This window comes from Ptychodera flava, chromosome 1 (genome assembly GCF_041260155.1).
Source record: "Ptychodera flava strain L36383 chromosome 1, AS_Pfla_20210202, whole genome shotgun sequence".
Classification (NCBI taxonomy): Eukaryota; Metazoa; Hemichordata; class Enteropneusta; family Ptychoderidae; genus Ptychodera; species Ptychodera flava.
Genome location: NC_091928.1, coordinates 49,844,626 through 49,866,794, shown reverse-complemented (window position 1 = coordinate 49,866,794; position 22,169 = coordinate 49,844,626). Strand labels below are relative to the sequence as shown.

The window sequence follows — 22,169 nt, the reverse complement described above, 5'->3', positions numbered from 1 at the left end:
GCGATTTCATTCAAACTTGGTACAAGGATTACTTCATATGTCATACAGATGCACGTCAATTTGTTTTGTGATATGATCCAATATGGCCGCCAGGCAGCCATTTAATTACTATTTTTTCATGTACAGAGCCATTACTCAGGCACGTTTCAACCGATTTTATTCAAAGTTGGTACAAGCTTATTGACAAATGTCATGGCTGTGCACGTCAATTTGTTTTGTGATACGATCCAAAATGGCTGCTGTGCGGCCATTTTATTACGATTTTTTCATGTACAGAGCCATAACTCAGGCATATCTCAACCGATTATATTCAAAGTTGGTACAAGGACATTGACCTATGTCATACATATGCACGTCAATCTGTTTTGTGATACGATCCAATATGGCCGCCAGGCGGCCATTTTATTACGATTTTTTCATGTACAGAGCCATTTCTCAGGCATATCCGCATGTTTCGACCAATTTTATTCAAAGTTGGTATAAGGACATCGACCAATGTCATAGCTATGCACATCAATTTGTTTTGTGATGCGATCCAATATGGCCACTGTGCGACCATTTTGTTACGAATTTTTCATGTCCTGAACCATAACTCAGACATGTATCAAGCCAATTCATTCAAAAGTATTTTTATCACAGACCTAATGAAGAGGACTGTATCCTCTCTGAGGACCAGTGATCAAAATACCCATTAACAAGTGGGGACTGTGTCATCAACGATGACTTGTTCTAGACAGGTTGGAGTCAACCATGTTTGTGGCTCCCTCAAAAAAAATCAGGAAAAATTCTTTTCAGAAAGTGCAAGTTTGCCATTGCTTTCAATGTCATCTGTTGCGCGGATGAACATGAAAGTGGCTTGTTTCTTGTGTTACATCAGTGATATGTCATGCTATCACTCGGAGATTTTCAAATTGATTTCAATGGTTGATTTGTTTTCCAGATTCACAGTCGAAAGAAGTTATCAAGAGACGATACAAGTCTAGCATGGCTAATGAGATCTGTTATGCCGTACTCTGCGTTTTCTCCTACGTAGCTGCTGCCAGAAGTGCCGAAAACAATCGCAAAGAAATGGAGGCCAAAATGGCTCTGAAACGCAATGAATATTTACAGGACAATTAGGCAATCTCTGTTAGCTGTCGGTTTTTGTAATGCTTATATTGCAATGACAATTCATCTAAGCCATTGATTTAGAGCGCCCTCTAGAACTAACACAACACCCGCTTACAACAAGCGTTCATTTTGTGTGTGCTGGATAATGGCTGGCATACAAAAATCCAAAAATTCCTGATTCTCTCAAAGCATAGCTCAGCACAGAAATTCAAGAATTTTAAGATTGGATTGACTTGGCATATTGAGAAATTATATGTGTGTTCTAGAGGGTGTACCAGTGGTCGTTTTTATCCCCATGCATAGTTCGGTCAGTTTACATAGCTAGCAGTTCACTGCCATAGTGGGGACTTAGGTTATTGATTAAATGCCAGTTTGTAATCATATAATATTATAAAGTTTATATAAAGCTAAACTAGCCAGCAGACCGACAACCCATTCATCTTCATTACTATATTCAGAAATGATGGCAATTTTAAAGTTACAAATACTTGTCCTCACTTGAGTTTGTGAAGGATGCCCTGCCTTCAATCGAAAGCAAAATAACTTGCAGGAATTTTTCAAGAGATGCAAATTATTTCAGACCAGTATTCTCCCCAGCATTTCTAATAAATCATTTTCAACTTTCCTTCACTGGACCAAAATTTTTTTAAAGCACACTCCAAAATTATTCTCAAAGTAAATTATTGCCAGGGAAAAATTGAAACAAAAGTGCATATCTTTAATGTAGATGTCTGCAAAGACCTCAGTTACAAGAAGAAAGAGACTGAGTGCTTTGTGTGTAGAGGTTAAAGTTCACAACTCTCTGGTCTGTGGTAGATGTATGTAAGAAGTAGAAGGTAGACGCATAATATAAACCCCATCAGAGTGCCGCATTTTGAATATCAGAAATTTTACCATTAGAAAAGTCTTTGTTTAAGGAGAAATTTGATTCTATTTTACATCCAGCTAAAAATATTGATGCCCCAGAGATGATATCTTTGTAAGTATCCAACAGGGTATGTTTGAGGCAACCACTGCCCCTCAGGCAAATCTGTCATTAAATGCCCAACACCCCCACCTGCCAAATGGTTTCAGCTTTGCTGCGATTGGTGCAATTAGTCAGAGAAGCATAGTCACATAGATGTGGAGCAACAGTGCAGCAGACATGTTGTATTGTTCTTGCTCTTTTTCAAAATCAATCATTGTGTACCGGTATGGTAGAAAAATATGCAGGGTGTCTTAATCCTAGTTTGAACTTCATCACATGAAGCAGTGGCCTGTCTGAGATTTCTGCCACTAAATGAAGGAATTACATTAATTACAAATTTATGCTGCAAGACAAATGATTTTGTCAGGTTCATTGTTATAGTGGAGCAACATAGTACCACTTGCTCCAGTGTAGTTACTTGTCTTTATGTTACTCATATCTTTGTGTCTGCATTGCCGTGTCAAAGTACACTTATAAGGGTTACCATTACAGATTCAAGTGTAAGTATTTTAGGCTGACACTTCATTGAATGGGAATTTGAAGAATTTGTAAATTAGACTGGGGGCAGTTTCTCATATGGTTTCCCAGGGCAATTATTTCACTCAGTAATCTACCTGGAAAACTCAAAATGATTTGCTGCCTGAAGTTCCTTCGGCAGTTTACTGTAGGAAAGTTGTCACTGTGTACTGACATGTCGCCAACTATGTTTGTGATATTTATACTATGATGAGAGCAGTCACAATGTGACTGGTTGAAACAGCTCGCTAGGGAAAACTCTCCACAGTCTAGTTCGATAAAACAACAGTTTTCTCTTCATGAGTATAATTAGTTAAGGTAGTATGCACCTCCAAAGTGAAATATTTTAAGCTTTTGCTCAAGCTTTCCTAAATGAAACTATTAGTCATACTCTTTCAAAATGAAGAAAAAATATCAGATGTCACCGTGCAAAGTTTAATACCAGAGAATCAAAGTACCTAACATTTACTGATATTTGAAATTCAAAATGACCGCCATTTCACTGCATTAACTCTGCGGGGAAAAATTAATTTTTTTGTTTTAAGAAAAACTAAGACAGTGGAACTCTTTCTTACTTCAAGAGCTTTAAAATGAGCACCAATATGTGGTACATCAGAAAAAAATATGAGAGTTCTAATATTTGTCCCTGGGGTGCATTCAACCTAAATTTTGAGATCTTCAGCCAGCCTTTGTACATTTGATATATCAGGCACAACAATGGCAATAGAACATTCAACACCTGAGAATAATTTTGGATTGGAGTTTGTCTTCATTTAAATCACATTTTGTCCAATTATGTGCAATAGTACGTCTGTTTAAACTTTCTTTAAAACTTTCAAACTGTGTTCCTTTCCACTCTGTGTAATTGTACGTTTGTTTCAAAGTTAACAACAGAGGACCCCAGTATTCATTCCAAGTGAACAGTTGCTGAAATACATTGAAAATACATAGTCTTTTTTTCTCAAAGTAGCCATACACTGCGGAGAACTTCTAGAATTAAAGAATAGTTTGATATAGGTTTCTTCTATATATAGTACATATAATAATATATTTGCAATATATATCTGATTCTTTTGCAAATCCTGTGCAAAAGAAAGTTGTCTGATATTGGAATAGACTCAGAGATTGTAAGCAAAATTCTTCTATGCATGTTGCTTGACAGTTTATTGAAAATTTAAATATGCACATCCGTTATCTGTTCCTTGTGCTGTCATTTGCTAGCAGAATAGGTCACATGACTTGCACCTGACAGGTCTTATCCAAACAAATGTTTCCTGTGCTGTCATTGGGTATCTGGAAGGTCACATGATATGCACCTGACTGGTCTGATCCAATAGATGTGCTTTTGACTGGTCTATCTGTGTATGCAATGACTTGTGATTTGATGGATTCATGTCTCAAGCATTCTTTCCCTCCATTGATCACTTGGAGGAGGGATGGAGTTATGAACAATGGGGGAGAGTTGGATAAGATTAAAAAAGGGAGGGGGACACCTGTTTTTTGTATGGTCACAAGATAAATGATTTGTCGTTAGATGGTAGCTTTAACAATATCATCCTGCAGCATTGATGATTTCTTGAATAATGTAAACTCATTTTTCAGTGTACCATTGATTAAAAGTGCACATAGAATACGTTAAGATTGTTACACGATTTAGCCAGCAAATAATTTTGATATATGGTTTTGAATTCATGGACAAGTATACTGTATTTATTTCCTTCCATGAATAATGAGTTCAGTTCTTTAGGGATAGTTTCAGTCAATAAGTTTTTAGGTGATGTAATATTGACCTCAGAAAGGTCATTAAATTTATTGTCATAATAATCTAAGTTTATTGTATTGAACGTTGTATGTCTTATAAAAAATACAGGTATCTTATGTTGTTGGTTGAATATTGTGAAAGAAAACTTTAGAAAGATTGCAGAAATTTTGAATGTGGAATTGAAAAGGCAGGTCCTAAGAATTAAATATTCACAAATCAATTGCGATTAATGTAAAATCACATGATCCAAAGGACTGTATAAAATTTTTTTGAAATATTACAAAAGTTCAATGTACATAGATTGTAACAATTTACATTATTATGGAAATTTTTGTTTGTGTGCATTAGTTGTCATATTTACATTAATTTAAGACTAACTTGTAGAAATTCTGTACATACACTTTGCATAATCATATGCTAATTACATGCAAGGTCATATTCTGATCAGTAGACTGTTGCCATGGTGTATGCAAATTAGATCTATCCTATTGGTCATTGAGCACTAGGCAGTACATATTTACCTTTCGGTGTTGACATTCAAGAAGTGAAATCCCACAAGGCAAAAGCTACTCTTAAACGATGCTTGCTTTTTGCTTATATCTTGGCTGTATTACTTAAACTCTTTGTAAAATATAGCTTCCATATTTATTACAGTGGAGAGATTTAAAAGTCTTTTGTTGAGTTTCATCTGGAATAGATTATGAATTGTTAATATAATTGTTGTCACCTAGTGTAGCAAAATTTTGCACAGTGCTTTGTATTTCATTGTTTATCCATTGTGAAAATGTCAAAGTGAAATAAAGACAAAAAATGAGATGTAACTATCTGTGAAGAGTCATATTCTCTGAGTTTGTCTCGTCATGATCGTAGATGATGTTTGTTTCCTTGTGGTGTCAGTGTGATATCGATGATTTTGGGACTTCATTGTTTTGTGCCCATGTATACCATTCATTTGTATGAGTAAACTGTGACATTTCACTGGCATGTGGATATGTAAACGCTTACCATGTGCTTTGGGAGTTATGGTATTATGCAATAAAGGTGTTAGTTTTCAGTTGTACAGAACAAGACCTCGTGGTGATTGAGTTTGCGTATCGTTGGATGCAAGATCATGACAATTGGTGGCAGCGGTGGGATTGACGAGGAAGGCGAGTGCCAACATCATTCTGAAAACGGACCCGGAGGAATTCAACTCTGAAGTAAGAGGCAAGTTTTCTGTGCACCTATTGCAGACTACAGTGCAGTAATTTGAGCGTGGGAAAGTCACAGAGCCACTTGCGTTGATGGACTGACTTGTGGTTGTTGCCGTAAGTAACTGTTGTGACTGAATACCAAGTTCAGGCAACTTGTCAATATTCCTGAGTCTATAAACTGTGAACTGAGGTCGGAACTAACACAAACTGATAACTGGTGAAGACTGTCATAGACGGTACAGTTAAACCGGTGTGCGGGGTATAAAAGGCCCCTAACTTATTGAAAATTCATAATGGCGCTTGAGTGACAACTGGCAATAGCTAAGGTAGACCGCTCCGTGAAAATCAGCCTAAACAATTCTCAAATATATATTATTGGCTCATCATGAACACAGACTGTTTCATAAACACCCAGGCCATACAGGTATCTGCAAAGTTTCACAAAGTTTTTTAAAACTACGACGATTAGGGGGAAAATCGCTTTCTGAACAAAGGGAATGGCCCTCAGGAGACAGTCGTTCCATGATTCAAACAATTGTCAATCATTCGGTGACGCAAAGAGGCGTAAACTGGTCAAACATTTGCTGTGCATACGAGAACAATTACAATGTAAACAAACTGTATGTAAACTTAGAGTTATATCAGCGAGCGAAGGATGAAAACTTGTCGTTGCCATCAACTCTTTTGCTAGCGTTTATGGTGCAATGAAATCACGAAAGTGAACCATTTTCAGACGTGAGTTAGCAAGAGGACTAGTCAGTAAGCTTACCGTAGTACGATGTTTTCTAGCGAAAAGCGCGTAAGCAGAGTCCGTAGTTTGCATTGAGAATGGCATCGAAAATAACCATCAAAACATGGCGGTAGCCTCCATGATCAATTTAATTATTGTCAGTCGAAGAGATCCACTTTTTAACAACTCTCCCCTTCCAAATCTACGGCCGAACGTGACGGTACTGAACAGTTGTTTTGGATATATATGCTGGCCCTGAAAACGGCCGTATGTACACGTGTTTTTACACGCGTGGAAATGACATGTCGTGTTCGGAGTGCTGGTACTAGTAAGGTTTTGACATACCGATTATCCCAGTTACATTTGGACTTCTGTGATCAGAATTTAACAAAATTGTAAGATATTTGAACAGTTGAAACATTCAATCTTTCAGTTCAAGACGAGCAAGTAAGCGCCATCACCCAATCTTGTAAAACGCTTTAGGATACGCGTGTCTGAGGACAGATCATTGATTCCGCGCTACATCGTAATAATATTTCGGCAAAAGCTGGACTTTAATTCCTTCAATAACCATGGAGGAAGACAGAAAGACGAGAGGAACCCAGTCTGTCATTGATCCAGTCGAAGGTTAACAAACGTTTCGAGCAAAACTGGCAATTGCTCCGAAAATAAACATAACTCGTGATAATTTTCGATATCACCCCCGCCACCAAGCAACCGAGCAACTGACCGCGATCGCTATTACAGATATCGTGATACACGAGATTCAAGGAAGTCTCGACCCTTCCGCGAACTTCCTTTTTTTTTGCGATCGGTCATCAGTTCGTGTACACTCTAAAATAGGAGACGTTCAAAATATATCCCATAAACGCCCATATGACTAAAATAAACCAATCACCGTGTCGATAACGTCATGCGGAACACCGCCGCCAACGTTGAGACGTACGTCTTTGGTCTGACACATGCGCAAATCGCGACTGCTTGACTCCGCCTATCGAGGAAAACAACAGAGTCGCAGCAACAGAATCATGGAACTTAAACATCGTAAAGTTCATGCCATGGACGGAAGACACTTCCACATGGTCTTCTAGACGTTTTCAGCTGAGGACTGACAATTGATGCAACCATCGGATGGCCAGTCATTTCATGTCTTCGTCCACGGTTCGATATAACGCCGGGAAAACAGACCTGTATGCAGGGCTATACGGCTGCAATACTAGTCACGACCTACAATCAACGATGCTTCCCGTTTTTTTAACCGCGCACCGTTGCGCACCTATCCGTGGGACCCAAGTGTTAGGCATCATTAGAAAGCTGGTTTTCTGCCCCTTTGAATGATATAAGAAATAACTAAGTAAGCTAGAACTACGATCGTAAAACGCCCGCAAAAATGAGTCGACTGTCAACGTTAAAATCGCGGGAAAGTGTGATGGCGATTTGCGTATTTCAATGACTAACTTCAAAATGACGTAACGAGAAAAATCTCGCACGTACCACCCTCCAAAGCTGCCATTTTAAAGTGTAGACCATTTTGGAGATATTTTCATTCGAAAGACACCGAATATCTGTCAACTGGGGTTTAAAAACCCGCCGAAAGTTGCCAATGGGTTTGTTCCCGCAAAATCGTACGTTCACTTCCGCATTTACAAATTTAATATTCATGAGAAATTCCCTTCTGCCATTGGCCAATACAAAAGGTCATGACTTCAGCAAATGTCTCCTATTTTAGAGTGTACACGAACTGGTCATGACGTCGCCGTTTACCTATTTCCTACCATTTTCCTGACGTGTTCCTTTTCCTTCCTAGTTTTTCTTTCTTTCTTTTTTCTTTCGAGTATTGCCATGGCATAACTGAAACGAACCGGGAAACGAAGGCTGTACGTACCCAAGCCTGAGTGTGATTTGAGAGCAAACAGATTACGCAGATAATGCGAACGATCGCAACCGTTGCCAACAGACTCATTATGCAGAGCCATGCCCCAAAACGCCCACCCAAACTTGGCACTAATCCTGATCCCGGTCCATTTCGAGCCGGGCTTTAAGAGAACTTTGCATGTGTAGTGATAGAGAAAGTCTGTCTGCAAGTTGAGCAACACAGAGAACTCTAGTTCAACTACAGTTTAAACGCCAATTAAGAACTCATCTGGTGATGAAGTAAGTTGTCAAGATAGACAGGAGAAAGCCAAAAAAATTACTCCTTGAGACACTTGTACATCGTAAAAGTTTGCAGATGTAAGTGAAAACTCCGAAGTGACCTTCACTCGAACATCTACAGTGGGGGCCCATTCAAGGTTGTGTGAGTACCAGCCTTTGATCGATTGATGATCGTACCACATCCACATATATACCCAATCATCGTTGTGACCTCGGTCACTGGCCCTTTGTGGCACTCTTCTCACAGCATGCTCAGCTGGCCTTCCTTCCTGTCTTCCTTGCAATCTCTGTCTTGCTTGACTGGTTCTGGAACATATTGAAGTTCAGTATTAGAGTTGTCGAAATTTGTGTTGTGAAATTTGACTTACACAATCTCTGTCAAGTTTATTTTGTGATCAGTGTCAATTTCACTATCACTGTCTGGAAAAAAAAACATGCTCAAGGACTTCCGTGATTTTAAACTGTGCCTGCGTGCCATTTTTAATACCCTCTGACATAAAAACAACAACTAATCACGATATCCTTACAAATCATGGCGGAGAAATGACCGAGTATGGCAGCATTTGTTTACAAATTTGGCGCACAGCCTCATTTTGTTGACCTCTACCTTGTACTCTACGCTAGGCTTGAGGAAATAGTCAACAAACATGATGTAGAGCAGAAAAAAGCCAACGTATATCAAACAATATAAACACATACGTTTGTTCTTGGTGCCTTTACGTGCCTCCCGCAGTCTGCCCGTTGGCACAGAACGCGCCCTCCCATGGTGAAACTGTTAATAGTATTGCGACTTTTCAGAGACACTGACAGTTACTTGGTTGCATACAACAAGTGTGCTACTATTGAACTGCAAGTATATTGCAAGTACTGTATATTGCAACACATTGTGTGTATTGATTGCAAGTGAATTACTTCAGTTACAGTGTAATATTCAGTATTTTTGGAGAGAGCTTATTCGTCTGTACTTTCTTAACAGCATTTCATGGCTGCAAGACATAGCAGCTGTGTATGTACTTTGGGTATTGCTTACATTTTGTGTATTCCAAGAGCATCCTTTCTTTTATGCCTTGTTGTGGTATATTGTCAGTGTCAACTGTTTTTCAGTTGTTTTGGCTGAGTTAGTATACTGAGTAAGCGTAAGGGTGTACTGCAGTAAAGCCAAGATGAGTAACACTGAAAGACGTGAAAGTGACCATAGTGCAGCTGAGGCACTTGTACCGTTGGGAACACAAGATCCAACCAAAGCTCCTAATCAAGACATTTTGACGCTTGAAAGGGAACGCCGAACGGCGTGCACATTATTTGCGGATCAGAGAAATGGAAGAAAGACAGCAGAAGCAGAATCAAGAGTTCAGCTTAAACTCCCGCAATTACAGACAGAATTAGCTAATGCTAACAGGTCAGAGTACAAGGGACCAAAAGTGCCGAAGTTCTAAGAAGGTGAAGATATAGATGCATACCTCAGAACTTTGAGAAGTTCGCCAAATTTTGTGGAGGGACCATGCCAAGGTGCATGAATTGCCAAAGTAACATGAGCGACTAAATTGTGTTATGTAGGTCTTTCCCCCCACACACATGACCTGTGTTTAATTAGTCTAGAACATTCTCAAGGTCACTGGCCTTCACAACCTCACAACCTTGAATTCAATTAGTCATGTTCGGAATGTTCTGGAAATGTAATTAGTTGTGTAAGAGTGATAAATTTAGAGCAGTAATTAGCATGTTCTAGATTGTTCTTATATTCTCTTATATAACCGCATGAGTATAGACAGCAGGCTTGCAGTCAGACATCTTGGGATTGTGTCTCTTGTTTGCTACTTCAAGTCTTTGGAAACTCCAGCAGTATTATTTTCATGTCTCTTTAGAATTATTTTTAAAGTTATTTAGTGTTTGTACATCTAGACTAGAAGTCTCGAGACAGTTTTCTAGCTATCGTCGGCTGTGACGTTTGCGCATGCTCGATCGCCAGCCTCATTTTGACAAATCTCTTCAATGTCGCACTTTTCCTCACGAGGCTATGAAAATGGCTTATAATCTCCGACCCACAGACGAACTATCCGCCCATACCTGTTCCGGTTGTGATGAACAGGATTCCAGTACACACGGCAAGCAATTGTAAGTTAACCTTGGTTTGACGTCCCCACTGGCAAATAGGAACGTAGTTTTCTCGGAAAGCTGTGATGCTGAAAGCAGCCCATCAAAGTTATCTGGTCCAAATACGGTTATCGAATCCTACACTTCACCGACACTAAAAAGCAGTGGCAATGATCAAACCAGTGAACGTTCCATAGAAAATCGACTTGACAGACTGGAGGAGGTTATTGCAAGATTGTCCAGGCAAGTGGAGACAATTAACTCTTTCGTTCCACTCTAATTGCAATGCCAGTGATTCTGGAAATGCGCGCCAAAACACTGGCAGACATGATGCAGTACGACGCCCCAAGAAACTCTATGATCAAGTCAAACAGAATTCGATCACACCAGCGCCCAAACCAAACTGCTACACGATGGCGTTCCTGCCGCCACTAGAAAGAAAGTCTTGGCAGGTGAGTACGTTGACCTTAGCGAGCTCCATCCTATAAACAGCTATAACCTCGCTACCATGGATAAAATGGAGGCTACTCTTGATGGAACGGAAATAACTTTTCAGCCAAAACGAAAGAAAATTCATATAACTTCTCACAGCCAATGGTTAAGCGCCTTCACAGTAATGGAGAGTATTCTTCTCGGGAGAGATACAAACCTGGCACCACAATTGCTACGATACAGGAACTTGATACATAACTGTGATGCAAAGTTTGCCTGGTCAGCTGTCTACGCCTACGACGTAAACTTTAGGCACAAATTAGCTGAGCAAAACATTTCAGCTATCACATAATCGACCATGATCTGTATCTTACTACCTTCATGGACCCCTCTGCTGTTAAGGGTACTTGTAAAGAGTGTTACCGCTGTAAGGCTACTGACCATTTGGCAAAGGAGTGCCCCTTTTCATGAGGACCTACTCCAGACTTCGGAGAAAGAGATGCCGAGAGAAAAGAAGAAGACTTCGGTATGTTTGTTATACCAAACTGACGAGTGCAAATTCCCCACATGCAAACGTTAACACAAGTGCTGTAAACGCTGTGGCGGAACCTCTCCACTCATCCACTGTAAAACTTGCATGCAGGTTCAACCATCAAGCCTGGAAAAAGGCTTTCAGTAAACACCCAAATCAAGAACATGCCAGGAAGATCATGACGTGGATTCAGCAAGGGGTGCCTATCGGATACAATGGACAAAGCCGCAAGCCGTCTTGCTGCCCTCCAATTGGAAGAGTGCCCTGGACGTAAAACCCATTGTAACACAGAAAGTACTCGACGAAGTTAAGAAAGGATATAAGGCAGGACCATTTACAACACCACCGACGAATTCGTTTTTAAAGTTCACCCCTTGGCGCTCGTCCAAAGGAAAACACAAAAATATCGCATAATTCATGATCTTTCCTGTGGCCACCGCAATCTCTCAGTAAATGACCACATTTCGAAAGAGGACTATTCATGTACATATATGTCAATAGACACGGCTATCGAGCACATTAAACGTAATGGCAAGGGGTCCCTCATTGCAAAGGTTGACCTCGAGGACGCTTTCTATCAAATCCCTGTCAGGCCAGAAGACTGGGAACTTCTCGGTTGCTCATGGGACATTGAGATCAACGATGAACTCAAGACATGTTATTTCTATAGTAAAGTATTGCCCTTTGGTCTCCGGAGCAGCCCTGCGATATTTACCGAATTTGCAGATTGCCTTCAGTTCATCATGACGACACAATACAATGTTAACCCCGCTGACCATTTGTGACCTTGATGACTATATTTTACAGCTGGGCCGGCAAACACCAACAGATGTGAACAAAATCTGCAGGGAATTCTGTCAGCGTGTAGTGACTTAGGCTTCCCTGTGAATCCACAAAAAGTGACGAAACCTTCAACATGCATGGAATTCCTAGGAATAACATTAGACATTATCGCATGGAAGCCCGCATCTCTGCACACAGAGTTAATGAAACGCTGAACGAACTGCACCTATGGCAGAACTACAAATATGCTACTAAAAGACAAATACTTTCTCTCATAGGGAAACTGACGTTTATCACTCGTGTGTGCCGCCCAGGCCGTGTATTTCTCAGACGGCTAATTGATACCTCAAAACGACTGCGACAACTTCACCATAGAGTTAGGCTGACTGGCAGCTTTAAACTTGACATTCAATGGTGGCTCGATTATTTGCCCACGTTGAATGGGTTAGCATGTTCTACGATAGCTGTGGGTCCATAGCTGTGGTGTTTTCAGACGGGATTCATGCCTTTTACAGGCTGGTTTTGACTTTTACGATTTTAAGCCCGCCACCACAGCTATGGGATGATATTCCATAGACTAGCGTCCATGTTCCGCCGCAAGCACTCTTTGCGCAAGTTTGTTCGACGATATTTGAAAAAATTTTCCATCCAAATTACAAATTGCCAACACTCATCGACAGCTTGGTTATTAGGGACTCACCAGACCAGAAATCCGCTCAAAATTCACTGAAATATCGCCTTTTTTCTAAGTTTGCGCGACATGACTATACGGAGACCGCCATTTTGCTAGCGTAAAACTGTTGGTCGAGGATCCCGAGAGTACGTCACTACAGTGACGTAGGGCCGTGACCTCTCAACTTCTAAACACAAACTGAGAGATTCATCGTGTGATATCGATGACCATCGTTCGTCTTATGGACATTCCCAGTCTCACAAAACTGAAACCAAACTTTTACTTGGGGGGAAAAAAGTTCAGTCCTAGGATCTATGATTATTCGTGGCGCGCCGCGCGGATGCTGGCCGTAAGTTAGTTTGTGTTCAGAAGTTGTGAGAGGTCACCGCTACGTCACTGTAGTGACGTACTGCAGGGATCCTCGACCAACAGTTTTACGCTAGCAAAATGGCGGTCTCCGTGTAGTCATGTCGCGCAAACTTAGAAAAAAGGCGATATTTCAGTGAATTTTGAGCGGATTTCTGGTCTGGTGAGTCCCTAATAACCAAGCTGTCGATGAGTGTTGGCAATTTGTAATTTGGATGGAAAATTTTTCGAAATATCGTCGAACAAACTTGCGCAAAGGGTGCTTGCGGCGGAACATGGACGCTAGTCTATGGAATATCCCATAGCTGTGGTGGCGGGGTTAAAATCGTAAAAGTCAAAACCAGCCCGTAAAAGGCATGAATCCCGTCTGAAAACACCACAGCTATGGACCCACAGCTAGTTCTACGATAGCTTCTGGACCAGTAATGTTGACATACACCTATATACAGATGCGTCAGACATTGGATTCGGGGCTGTATATTATGACAATACACTCCAGGGCCGCTTTGTGGATGAAATTGTAGATTAAAGTCCAAAACTGTACTCTATTAACTGGAGGGAACTGTATGCTATCGTACGAGCAGCAGAGACCTGGGGCCAGCACCTTTCAGGGCGTTGCATATTATTTCACTGTGACAACTCATCAGTTGTGTCCATGATACAAGCTGGCACATCATGCAGTGAATGTTGTGCGGCACTGATACGAACTCTCTTCTATGTATGCGCTGAAACAACTTTATCATGAATGCTATCCATGTTGAAGGAGCAAAAAACATTCGTGCAGATGCACTGTCACGATATAAATAACTAACATTAACTGCTACCTCTTGCAGGAGCCCATACACATGCCTCACAATGGTGGAGCCGAGCTTGCCATTTGGTTGGTCAGGCGTACTCTAAGAACACCAACCGGACATACAGTACTGGCCAGAAATCGTACATCGAGTTTTGTGAAAGGCTTGGCCTTGCCCCACTGCCAGTAACAGAAGAAACGCTACTCATGTTTGTTGCATATCTGCTTGAAGAGAAACGGCTCAAACACAGCACTATTGTCACCTACTTGTACTCCGTTCGTTCCTTACATATTCAGGAGGGTGTGCCCGACCCACTGGAAGACCGTCCACGCATCAAACTGGCACTACGGTCAGTTCAGCATCAGCAAGGACCAGGATCTGCTCAAAAACTTGCACTAACCTTAACATTCTACTCAAACTAGAACATTTCTTTGACCTACAAAGCATGCATGACCTAGTAATGTGGACTGCACTGACTACGGCATTTTATGGTTTATTCCGTTTGGGCGAACTTGTCGTGCGTCAATTACCCTTTGATCCCACAATGCACCTAACCATTTCAGATGTTACCTTTCCAAGCCTTGAAAATCCTACCTCAATTGCAGTGATACATTTAAAACAATCTAAGTGCGACCCTTTTAGGAAGGGCGTTGATGTAGTCGAAGGCTGTTCAGGCCATAAAATATGTGCTGTCAATTTGCTTTCACGCCTCTACACTTCACGTACCAACGCTCATACACCCAGGGATGCACCTGTCTTCCTCCTTCCAAATGGTACCCCTCTAACACGCAACATCCTAGTAACACACCTGAAAAAGCTCCTTAGCCAGATAGGACTGGACCCTAATTCATATAGCGGACATAGTCTCCGCAGTGGGGGTGCCACATCAGCTGCAGCTGCAGGTGTTCCAGACTGGGAGATAAAGGTTATGGGCCGTTGGTCGAGCGATTGCTATAAACTCTACATCAGAACCAAAAGACAACTTTTGTCAACATTTGCAAGACGTATGATTGTCAGTACCAACATTCATTTTTTCACTCCATTTCGACCCTTCCAGCAAAAGAATACTAAAATAGTATTGTTTCAACACATTGGTGCAAAGCATTTGTTCTGTTACTTAGTTGTGAAGTTCTTCACTTTCAAAGTAATTTTTAAATAGTTTATATACTCAAGTTTCTCCAGAGCAACTTGTTTCTTACATATTCCATGTGTTGGGTGTCTTGGGCAGCAAGTCCTTCAGTTTGCCAACACTGAGTATTTCATTAAACAAGTTGCCCACTCTTGCCTACACATGGTTGTGTGTGTGTGTTGTTTCACTAATGTCTCTTTAGAATTTATTTTAAAGTTATTTAGTGTTTGTACATCTAGACTAGAAGTCTCGAGACAGTTTACTATTGTCGGCTGTGACGTTTGCGCAAGCTCGATTGCCAGCCTCATTTTTAGCAATCTCTTCAATGTCGCACGTTTTCCTCACGACCCCCTTTCCCTCTGTTTTGGTAACTTGTTGTTTCCTTGTAAATTTACATACAGCATTGTAATTTTATTGTTTAGACTTGTATTTGAAGGGCAGCAAGTTCTTCAGTTTGCCAACACTGCTGAGTATTCATTAAACAAGTTGCCCACTCTTGCCCACACATGGTTGTGTGTGTGTGTTGTTTCACTAAAGACTTTTCAAGACCTTCACTGCCATGCTGGATTTATACCTAGGACTTTATGGAACTTCAAGCCTGCAAGCCAAAGGACTGCTTCATTCATCGGACTGACTGTTACAACTCTGAGACTGGAGCTTTGCTGTCCAAGCTGAGATTAGTAGTCTGTACATTTTAACCGTTTGTATTCTATCCCTGACTTAGCAATTAGTTTTATTTTTCGTAATAAATTTCGTTTTATACGGAAACTGCTGAGTTCACCTTTTGTTCGTTTTCTCTCACGTAACAATTGGCTGGAATTTTGGCAGGAAAAGCACTAGATGTGTACTTGAAGTTACCTCCTGCAGAGAGTGACGACTATAAGAAAGTTCGCAAAGTGATCTTTATATGGTATGAACTCACTGGGAAAGCATATCCTTCGAAAATTTAGAACGATCAAGAAACAGAAAGATAATTCCTATGGTGAATGGAAAACTGTTCTTTCTGGATTTCTAGACCGATGACTAGAAGCAGTAGATGTCAGCAGTTTTGATAACTGAAGGATCTGATTCCAGTTGAGCAACTGCTAGAGATGTCCCCACCTTATATGGTTTAGGAAAAAGAAACGGAAGAATTCTGAAGAATTAGTTGACATGGCTGATCATTATGTGGAGACTCACAAGAAGAGCAAGCGTACTAGTATGGACGTTCTCCAGATGTAAAGAAGCAAGCCTGTCAAGTAACTGATAAGGCTGACTCCAAGCAAGGTAAACCAAAGAGTGTTCTCACGTGTTACTCTTGCCACAAACCGGGACACAAAGCCAACATATGTCGCTTCCAGCAGTTGGTGCCTTGTGGATGTAATGATATGGCTTGAAACCGTGGAAACCGACACAACTTAGTATCCTGGTAAGGTGAACAGTCAGCATGCTTTCATACTGACAGACACAGTTTGTGACCAGAAAATTGTCCACTCAGCTCCTGTACCTCTATATACATAAGATGATCAATATGTGAACATGAATTCGCTGATGGTAGCAGTAGATTCCTTCTTTTGGCTGCCCTTCATATACAATGTCAATGCTATGAAGGTCAAATTTTGGCTGAGAGATATTGTCAGACCAGAGTACTAATTTCCTGTCACATTTGATGGAAGATTTATGTAAACTGTTGCACATCAAGAAGTTGAAGACATTCCTGTTGTGTTCTTGGGTGAACATTTGATTTCGATTCTATCGATAGTGACGACTGGACGACTGACATTTAGTTGAACACCAACAAGTAAACCTTATTCAAGAGACGTACACGTGCTACATACACATCCGCCATGCCATGTGGGGAGAGCGTATATGCGCGGATGGCGGGGAACTTTATCACGTGACTACATTTGCATATATGATACGATACAATCAGCATGTATAAATTAATTGACTCAATAACACAACATCCCCCAGTGATTAAAAAAAGAAACGAACGGCAGTGCTCCATAAAGAGAAGTTCCATCTCATGAAAATTATTGTTCCGATTCAATGAGAACTCTAAATACTGAGGCACTGAAATAACAACAAGAGATCAGTCTCTCTAGTTCACAAGTCCAAAAGCTGTGGATACACGTTGTGAACGTCGGTTCAGCTGAGTCCGGTTTCTTCAAGGGTGTGGACGTCGTTGTGATATGCGGTTCAGACACAGTATCAACGGGGTTATCATCGTAGTCAGTTGTTTGCAAGTCTTCCTCGCTGAAGTTCTCCGCTGTTGGTCTGATGTGGCGTCTATTGCATCTGTATACGCCTCTTGGAGTCTCAACTGTATACGAACGTGGTTCGTCAGTGCATGCAACAACTCTGCCCGGTTCCCAAGTTTTGTTGATCGGGTTCTGTATGCGAACAGGTTGTTGTGGCATTAGTTCTGGCAATGGGCGACTATGCTCCCAGTGTCTCTTTAAGGGGTGTCTTGGCGGCACTGTAAGATGTTGCCATGGCGACTAATACCATTCCATATCTTGCTCGGTAGGTTAGACTGATACATGCACAAATTCAGTAATCCACATGGCGACAGCAGGTTATGACCAATTGGCATTGATCGTAGTCATAACATCGCTATATGTGGGTCTGTGCCAGTCTCACGGGCTTTAGTAAACACATCCTTCACAGTGTGTACTTGTCTCTCAGTGAAGCAATTGCTTTACGGAAAATGGGGTGATGACGTAACATGTTCAAATCCGTAACTTCTAGCAAACTCCTTGAACTCTCATAAATCATATTGTGGGCTGTTATCGGAGAGTAGGTGTTGGTGCTCGTCAAATATTGATTTCAGGTGATTGATGATCAATCTCGAGCAGAGATTATTCAACTTCCGTACCAATGGAAATTTCGAGTACTGATCAGCCACTAACAAATAAGTGGATTGTTCCCAGTGAAACAAGTCTGATGACAGCGTATGCCACGGACTGTCGTGTTCTGATATACACCGCCCTCTATCAGTAGAGAAAGTTTACTGTTCACCAGAGGTTCATGGGTGATTGTAACTGTAGCAATGGCGGGAGTCAATAAATCACTGATGTGTTGTAAGTTTATTCTGGTCTGTGGAGTTAAATCTGAGCCATCCAGGCGACATATCACATTGGCGACGAGGATGGGATCACCGAAAGAACTTTTCAAGATGAGTGAGAAAGGAAAAAACGTCATTTCAATCTTTGATTGTGCTGGAGATGCAGCGACGGTAGGTCAACGATGGAAAAGGTGGTTGGCTTCCTTCGAACTTTTTGCAGACGCCAAAGGTTTGATTTTAGACCCGGACAAGCCAAATATTGCCAGACAGAGGCGAGCACAGTTGTTACACTTAGCTGGACCCGACGTACAGGATGTTTTCAGTACACTGGATGATACAGGTACGCCAACTGAGTATAGCAAGGCCGTTGATGCTTTGAACTCTCATTTTGTTCCAGTAGCAAACTCAGCATACGCGAGGCGAAGTTTTCCGATCCCTTACCCACGAAAAGGGGGAAACTGTTCAGCAATTTGTAACTAGATTACGACGCGCAGCAAAAGACTGTGAGTTTGGTGCTGATGCGGACAACCAAATCCGTGATGAGGTCATTGCAAAGTGTAATTCTGATTACATACGCAGAAAGTTATTAGAAGAGGGTTCGACACTAACACTTGCAAACACATTGACAGTAGCAAGACAGTGTGAAGAAGTTGAAAACCAAATGGCGACCTTGACAACAAGTAAGCCAGAAACAGTCGTTACCGTCAACCGTGTTGACAAACGTAAGCCTAAACAGAGGGTGAAAGGCAAACGCAGCAGCCACAGCAGCAATGCATGCTACCGATGTGGGCAGAGTGGACACTATGGCAAAGACCCAAATTGCCCTGCGAGAGGAAAAAAATGTTTGAAATGCAATGGTGCCGATCATTTTGCAGCAGTCTGTAAAACAAAACAGAAGAAGGTGAATTGCGTGAACTCTGACCAAAACCCAAGCAGTGTCAGCGGTGATTACGCATTTCACATCAAAGATCAAGCCTCAAGTGGTGTGATCCCAACTGTGATCGGTGGTGTTAAGCTGAACATGTTGGTGGATTCAGGAGCTACCACCAACATTGTGGATGAGGACACATGGAAAACTCTAAAAGCAAAGAAAATCCAGTGTGCATCGTACAAGCAAAACACCAAGTTATATCCATACGCATCTGACAAGCCCTTGACAGTTATTGGTGGATTCTCCTGTGACATCAAAGTGGGCAAACAGAAAACAGTTGCCAAGTTCACTGTTGTGAAAGGGAGTGGTGTACCACTGCTCGGTAAAAACTACAGCTACCGAACTTGGAGCACTGAAGGTTGGAGTAGATGTTGTGAACTCTATCTCTGATCAAAAAGGTGAGATGCTACGCCAATACCCAGAAGTGTTTAGGGGAGTTGGAAAACTGAACACTAAACAAGTCACAATACATGTCGATGATCAGGTTAAACCAGTAGCACAGCCACTGAGGCGTACACCCTTCAACCTAAGAAGTAAGGTGGAACAGAAAATCCAAGAGTTGGTGGAAAACGACATTATTGAACCAGCTGAAGGCCCAAGCAGGTGGGTTAACCCAGTGGTTGTCGTTCCCAAAGCCAATGGGGACATACGTCTGTGTCTTGACATGAGGAGAGCCAATGAAGCCATTATCAGAGGCAGATACCCAATTCCCACTGTAGATGAGATACTTCAAACTATGAATGGATCCACAGTATTCAGTAAGTTAGATCTGAAGTGGGGCTACCATCAGCTGGAGCTGGACCCAGAGTCAAGAGACATCTGCACATTTGTGACACACTGTGGTCTATACAGGTACAAGAGACTCCTGTTTGGTGTAAATTCGGCCAGTGAACTGTACCAACACGAAATCTCTTCGGCATTGGCCGGAATACCAGGGGTAGACAACATTTCTGATGACATGATTGTGCATGCCCCAAACCATGCGATGCATGATGAGCGAGTTCATCAAGTCATGAACAGACTTAAGCTGTGTGGACTAACCTTGAACATTGATAAGTGTGTATTCTCCATGAGTAAGCTCGAGTTCATGGGAATGCTGCTTTCAGAGAAGGGAGTTGGCCCTACTGAGTCACGAGTAAAAGCCATCCTTGAAGCTAGGGAACCCAAAATGCAGCCGAAGTGCGGAGCTTCCTGGGATTAGTCAATTTCAGTTGTCGATTTATCCCACACTGTTCAACGATCTGTGAACCACTGTCTGAACTTAGACGTGAAGGTGTGAAGTTTAAATTTGGGCAGCGTCAACGCAATGCATTCAACGAATTGAAACGACGAATGGCAGACGCTACCACACTAGCATATTTCAGTAAGACAGCACGCACAGTTGTCCTTGCAGATGCAAGTCCGGTCGGATTGGGTGCTGTGTTGGCCCAGGAACAACCAGATGGCAGTTTAAGACCAGTAAGCTATGCCAGCAGATCTCTGACTGACGTCGAGCGGCGATATTCTCAGACTGAAAAAGAGGCACTTGCTCTGGTATGGAGTTGCGAGAAGTTCCATCCATATATCTATGCCATGAAGTTCGACCTTATGACCGACCACAAACCCCTCGAGGTGATATATGGGCGTCGTTCTAAACCGAGTGCTAGAATTGAAAGGTGGGTTCTTCGCATGCAGCCATACGACTTCAATGTGGTACACATACCAGGCAAGCAGATGGTGGCTGACCCTCTCTCTCGACTTCTGAAACCTGGCGGTAAAGTTGAGCGCCATGATCACGGAGCTGATGACTATGTGAGATTTGTGGCAGTACGTGCAACACCACAAGCCCTGACAACCCGGAAGTCGAGGAGGCTTCTGCTACCGACCCGGAGTTTACAGAGTTGAGAATGGCGATCAACTCTGGCCATTTTGAAAGCTGTAAACAATATCAACATGTGGCTGGAGAGTTGTGTATGATTGGGCAGCTGATACTACGCGGAACCCGTATTGTACTACCTACGAAGCTGAGGCAACAAGCCTTAACTCTAGCCCATGAAGGACATCTCGGTGTAGTTGGCACCAAACAGAACTTGCGTACCAAAGTTTGGTGGCCAGGTTGTGACAGAGCAGCAGAAAGATTCGTCCGATCATGTTATGGTTGTCAACTTGTAGCCAGACCAGACCCAGCTGAACCAATGAGGTCTACAGTGTTACCGATGGTCCCTGGCAAGACCTGACAGTTGATTTGCTTGGACCTCTCCCGTCCGGTCATTCTTTGTTAGTGCTGGTGGACTACTACAGTCGGTACTACGAGGTTGACATCCTGACATCCACCACCGTAGACAAGGTACTTGACTGTCTGGAGGAACACTTCAGTCGACATGGTATTCCCGTGACGATGCGGTCTGACAATGGACCCCAATTCAAGTCGGAAGAGTATATGAAGTTTTGTGAGCTCAATGGCATCAAAGCTGTCAAGACTACTCCAAAATGGGCACAGGCCAATGGAGAGGTCGAGCGCCAGAACTCGTCCTTGTTGAAACGTCTACAAATCGCTCAGGCTGAAAAGCAAGACTGGAAGAGAGAGATACGGAAATATCTAGCATCATACAGGGCACTCACCCACCCTACAACTGGACGCAGCCCAGCAGAGCTACTATTTGGACGTAAATTACGTGGCAAACTACCAGACCTGTCGACACATCAACAAGAGGATAGCGAAATCCGAGACCGTGACGCTGAGTTGAAAGCGAAATCGAAGCTGACTGCTGATTTGAGACGCGGTGCAAAACCATCAACAATTAGTGTAGGAGACGAAGTCCTGATTCAACAGGAAAAGAAGAATAAGTTGACGACTAACTTCAATGACACTCCACATACTGTTGTGCATAAAGATGGTAACCAGGTAACCGTTCAATCACCTGAAGGTGTTGATTACAAGCGAAACACATCTCATGTGAAGCTGTTTGTAAATCCCG

At 42.0% G+C, this 22,169-nt stretch overlaps 2 protein-coding genes across 4 annotated transcripts in view; both read left to right on the top strand.

Moving 5' to 3' along the window:
- Positions 1-5,176, top strand: part of LOC139140353 (MAP kinase-activating death domain protein-like) — an 85,324-nt gene extending 80,148 nt beyond the window's left edge. For all 3 annotated transcript variants that reach the window (XM_070709569.1, XM_070709560.1, XM_070709551.1), the window contains exon 25: positions 941-5,176. In XM_070709569.1, the coding sequence (XP_070565670.1) occupies positions 941-1,119 (179 nt within the window). In that variant the 3' untranslated portion in view covers positions 1,120-5,176. The remainder of the gene's footprint in view (positions 1-940) is intronic.
- A 13,766-nt stretch (positions 5,177-18,942) lies between these two features.
- On the top strand, positions 18,943-19,602 carry LOC139145401 (uncharacterized). The gene has a single exon (XM_070716548.1). The coding sequence runs from the start codon at positions 18,943-18,945 to the stop codon at positions 19,600-19,602; it is 660 nt and encodes a 219-aa protein (XP_070572649.1).
- The last annotated feature ends 2,567 nt before the right edge of the window (positions 19,603-22,169 follow it).

Coding starts and splice junctions, on each gene's coding strand:
- LOC139145401 (XM_070716548.1), top strand. CDS start 18,943: ATGGCGACCTTGACAACAAGTAAGCCAGAAACAGTCGTTACCGTCAAC.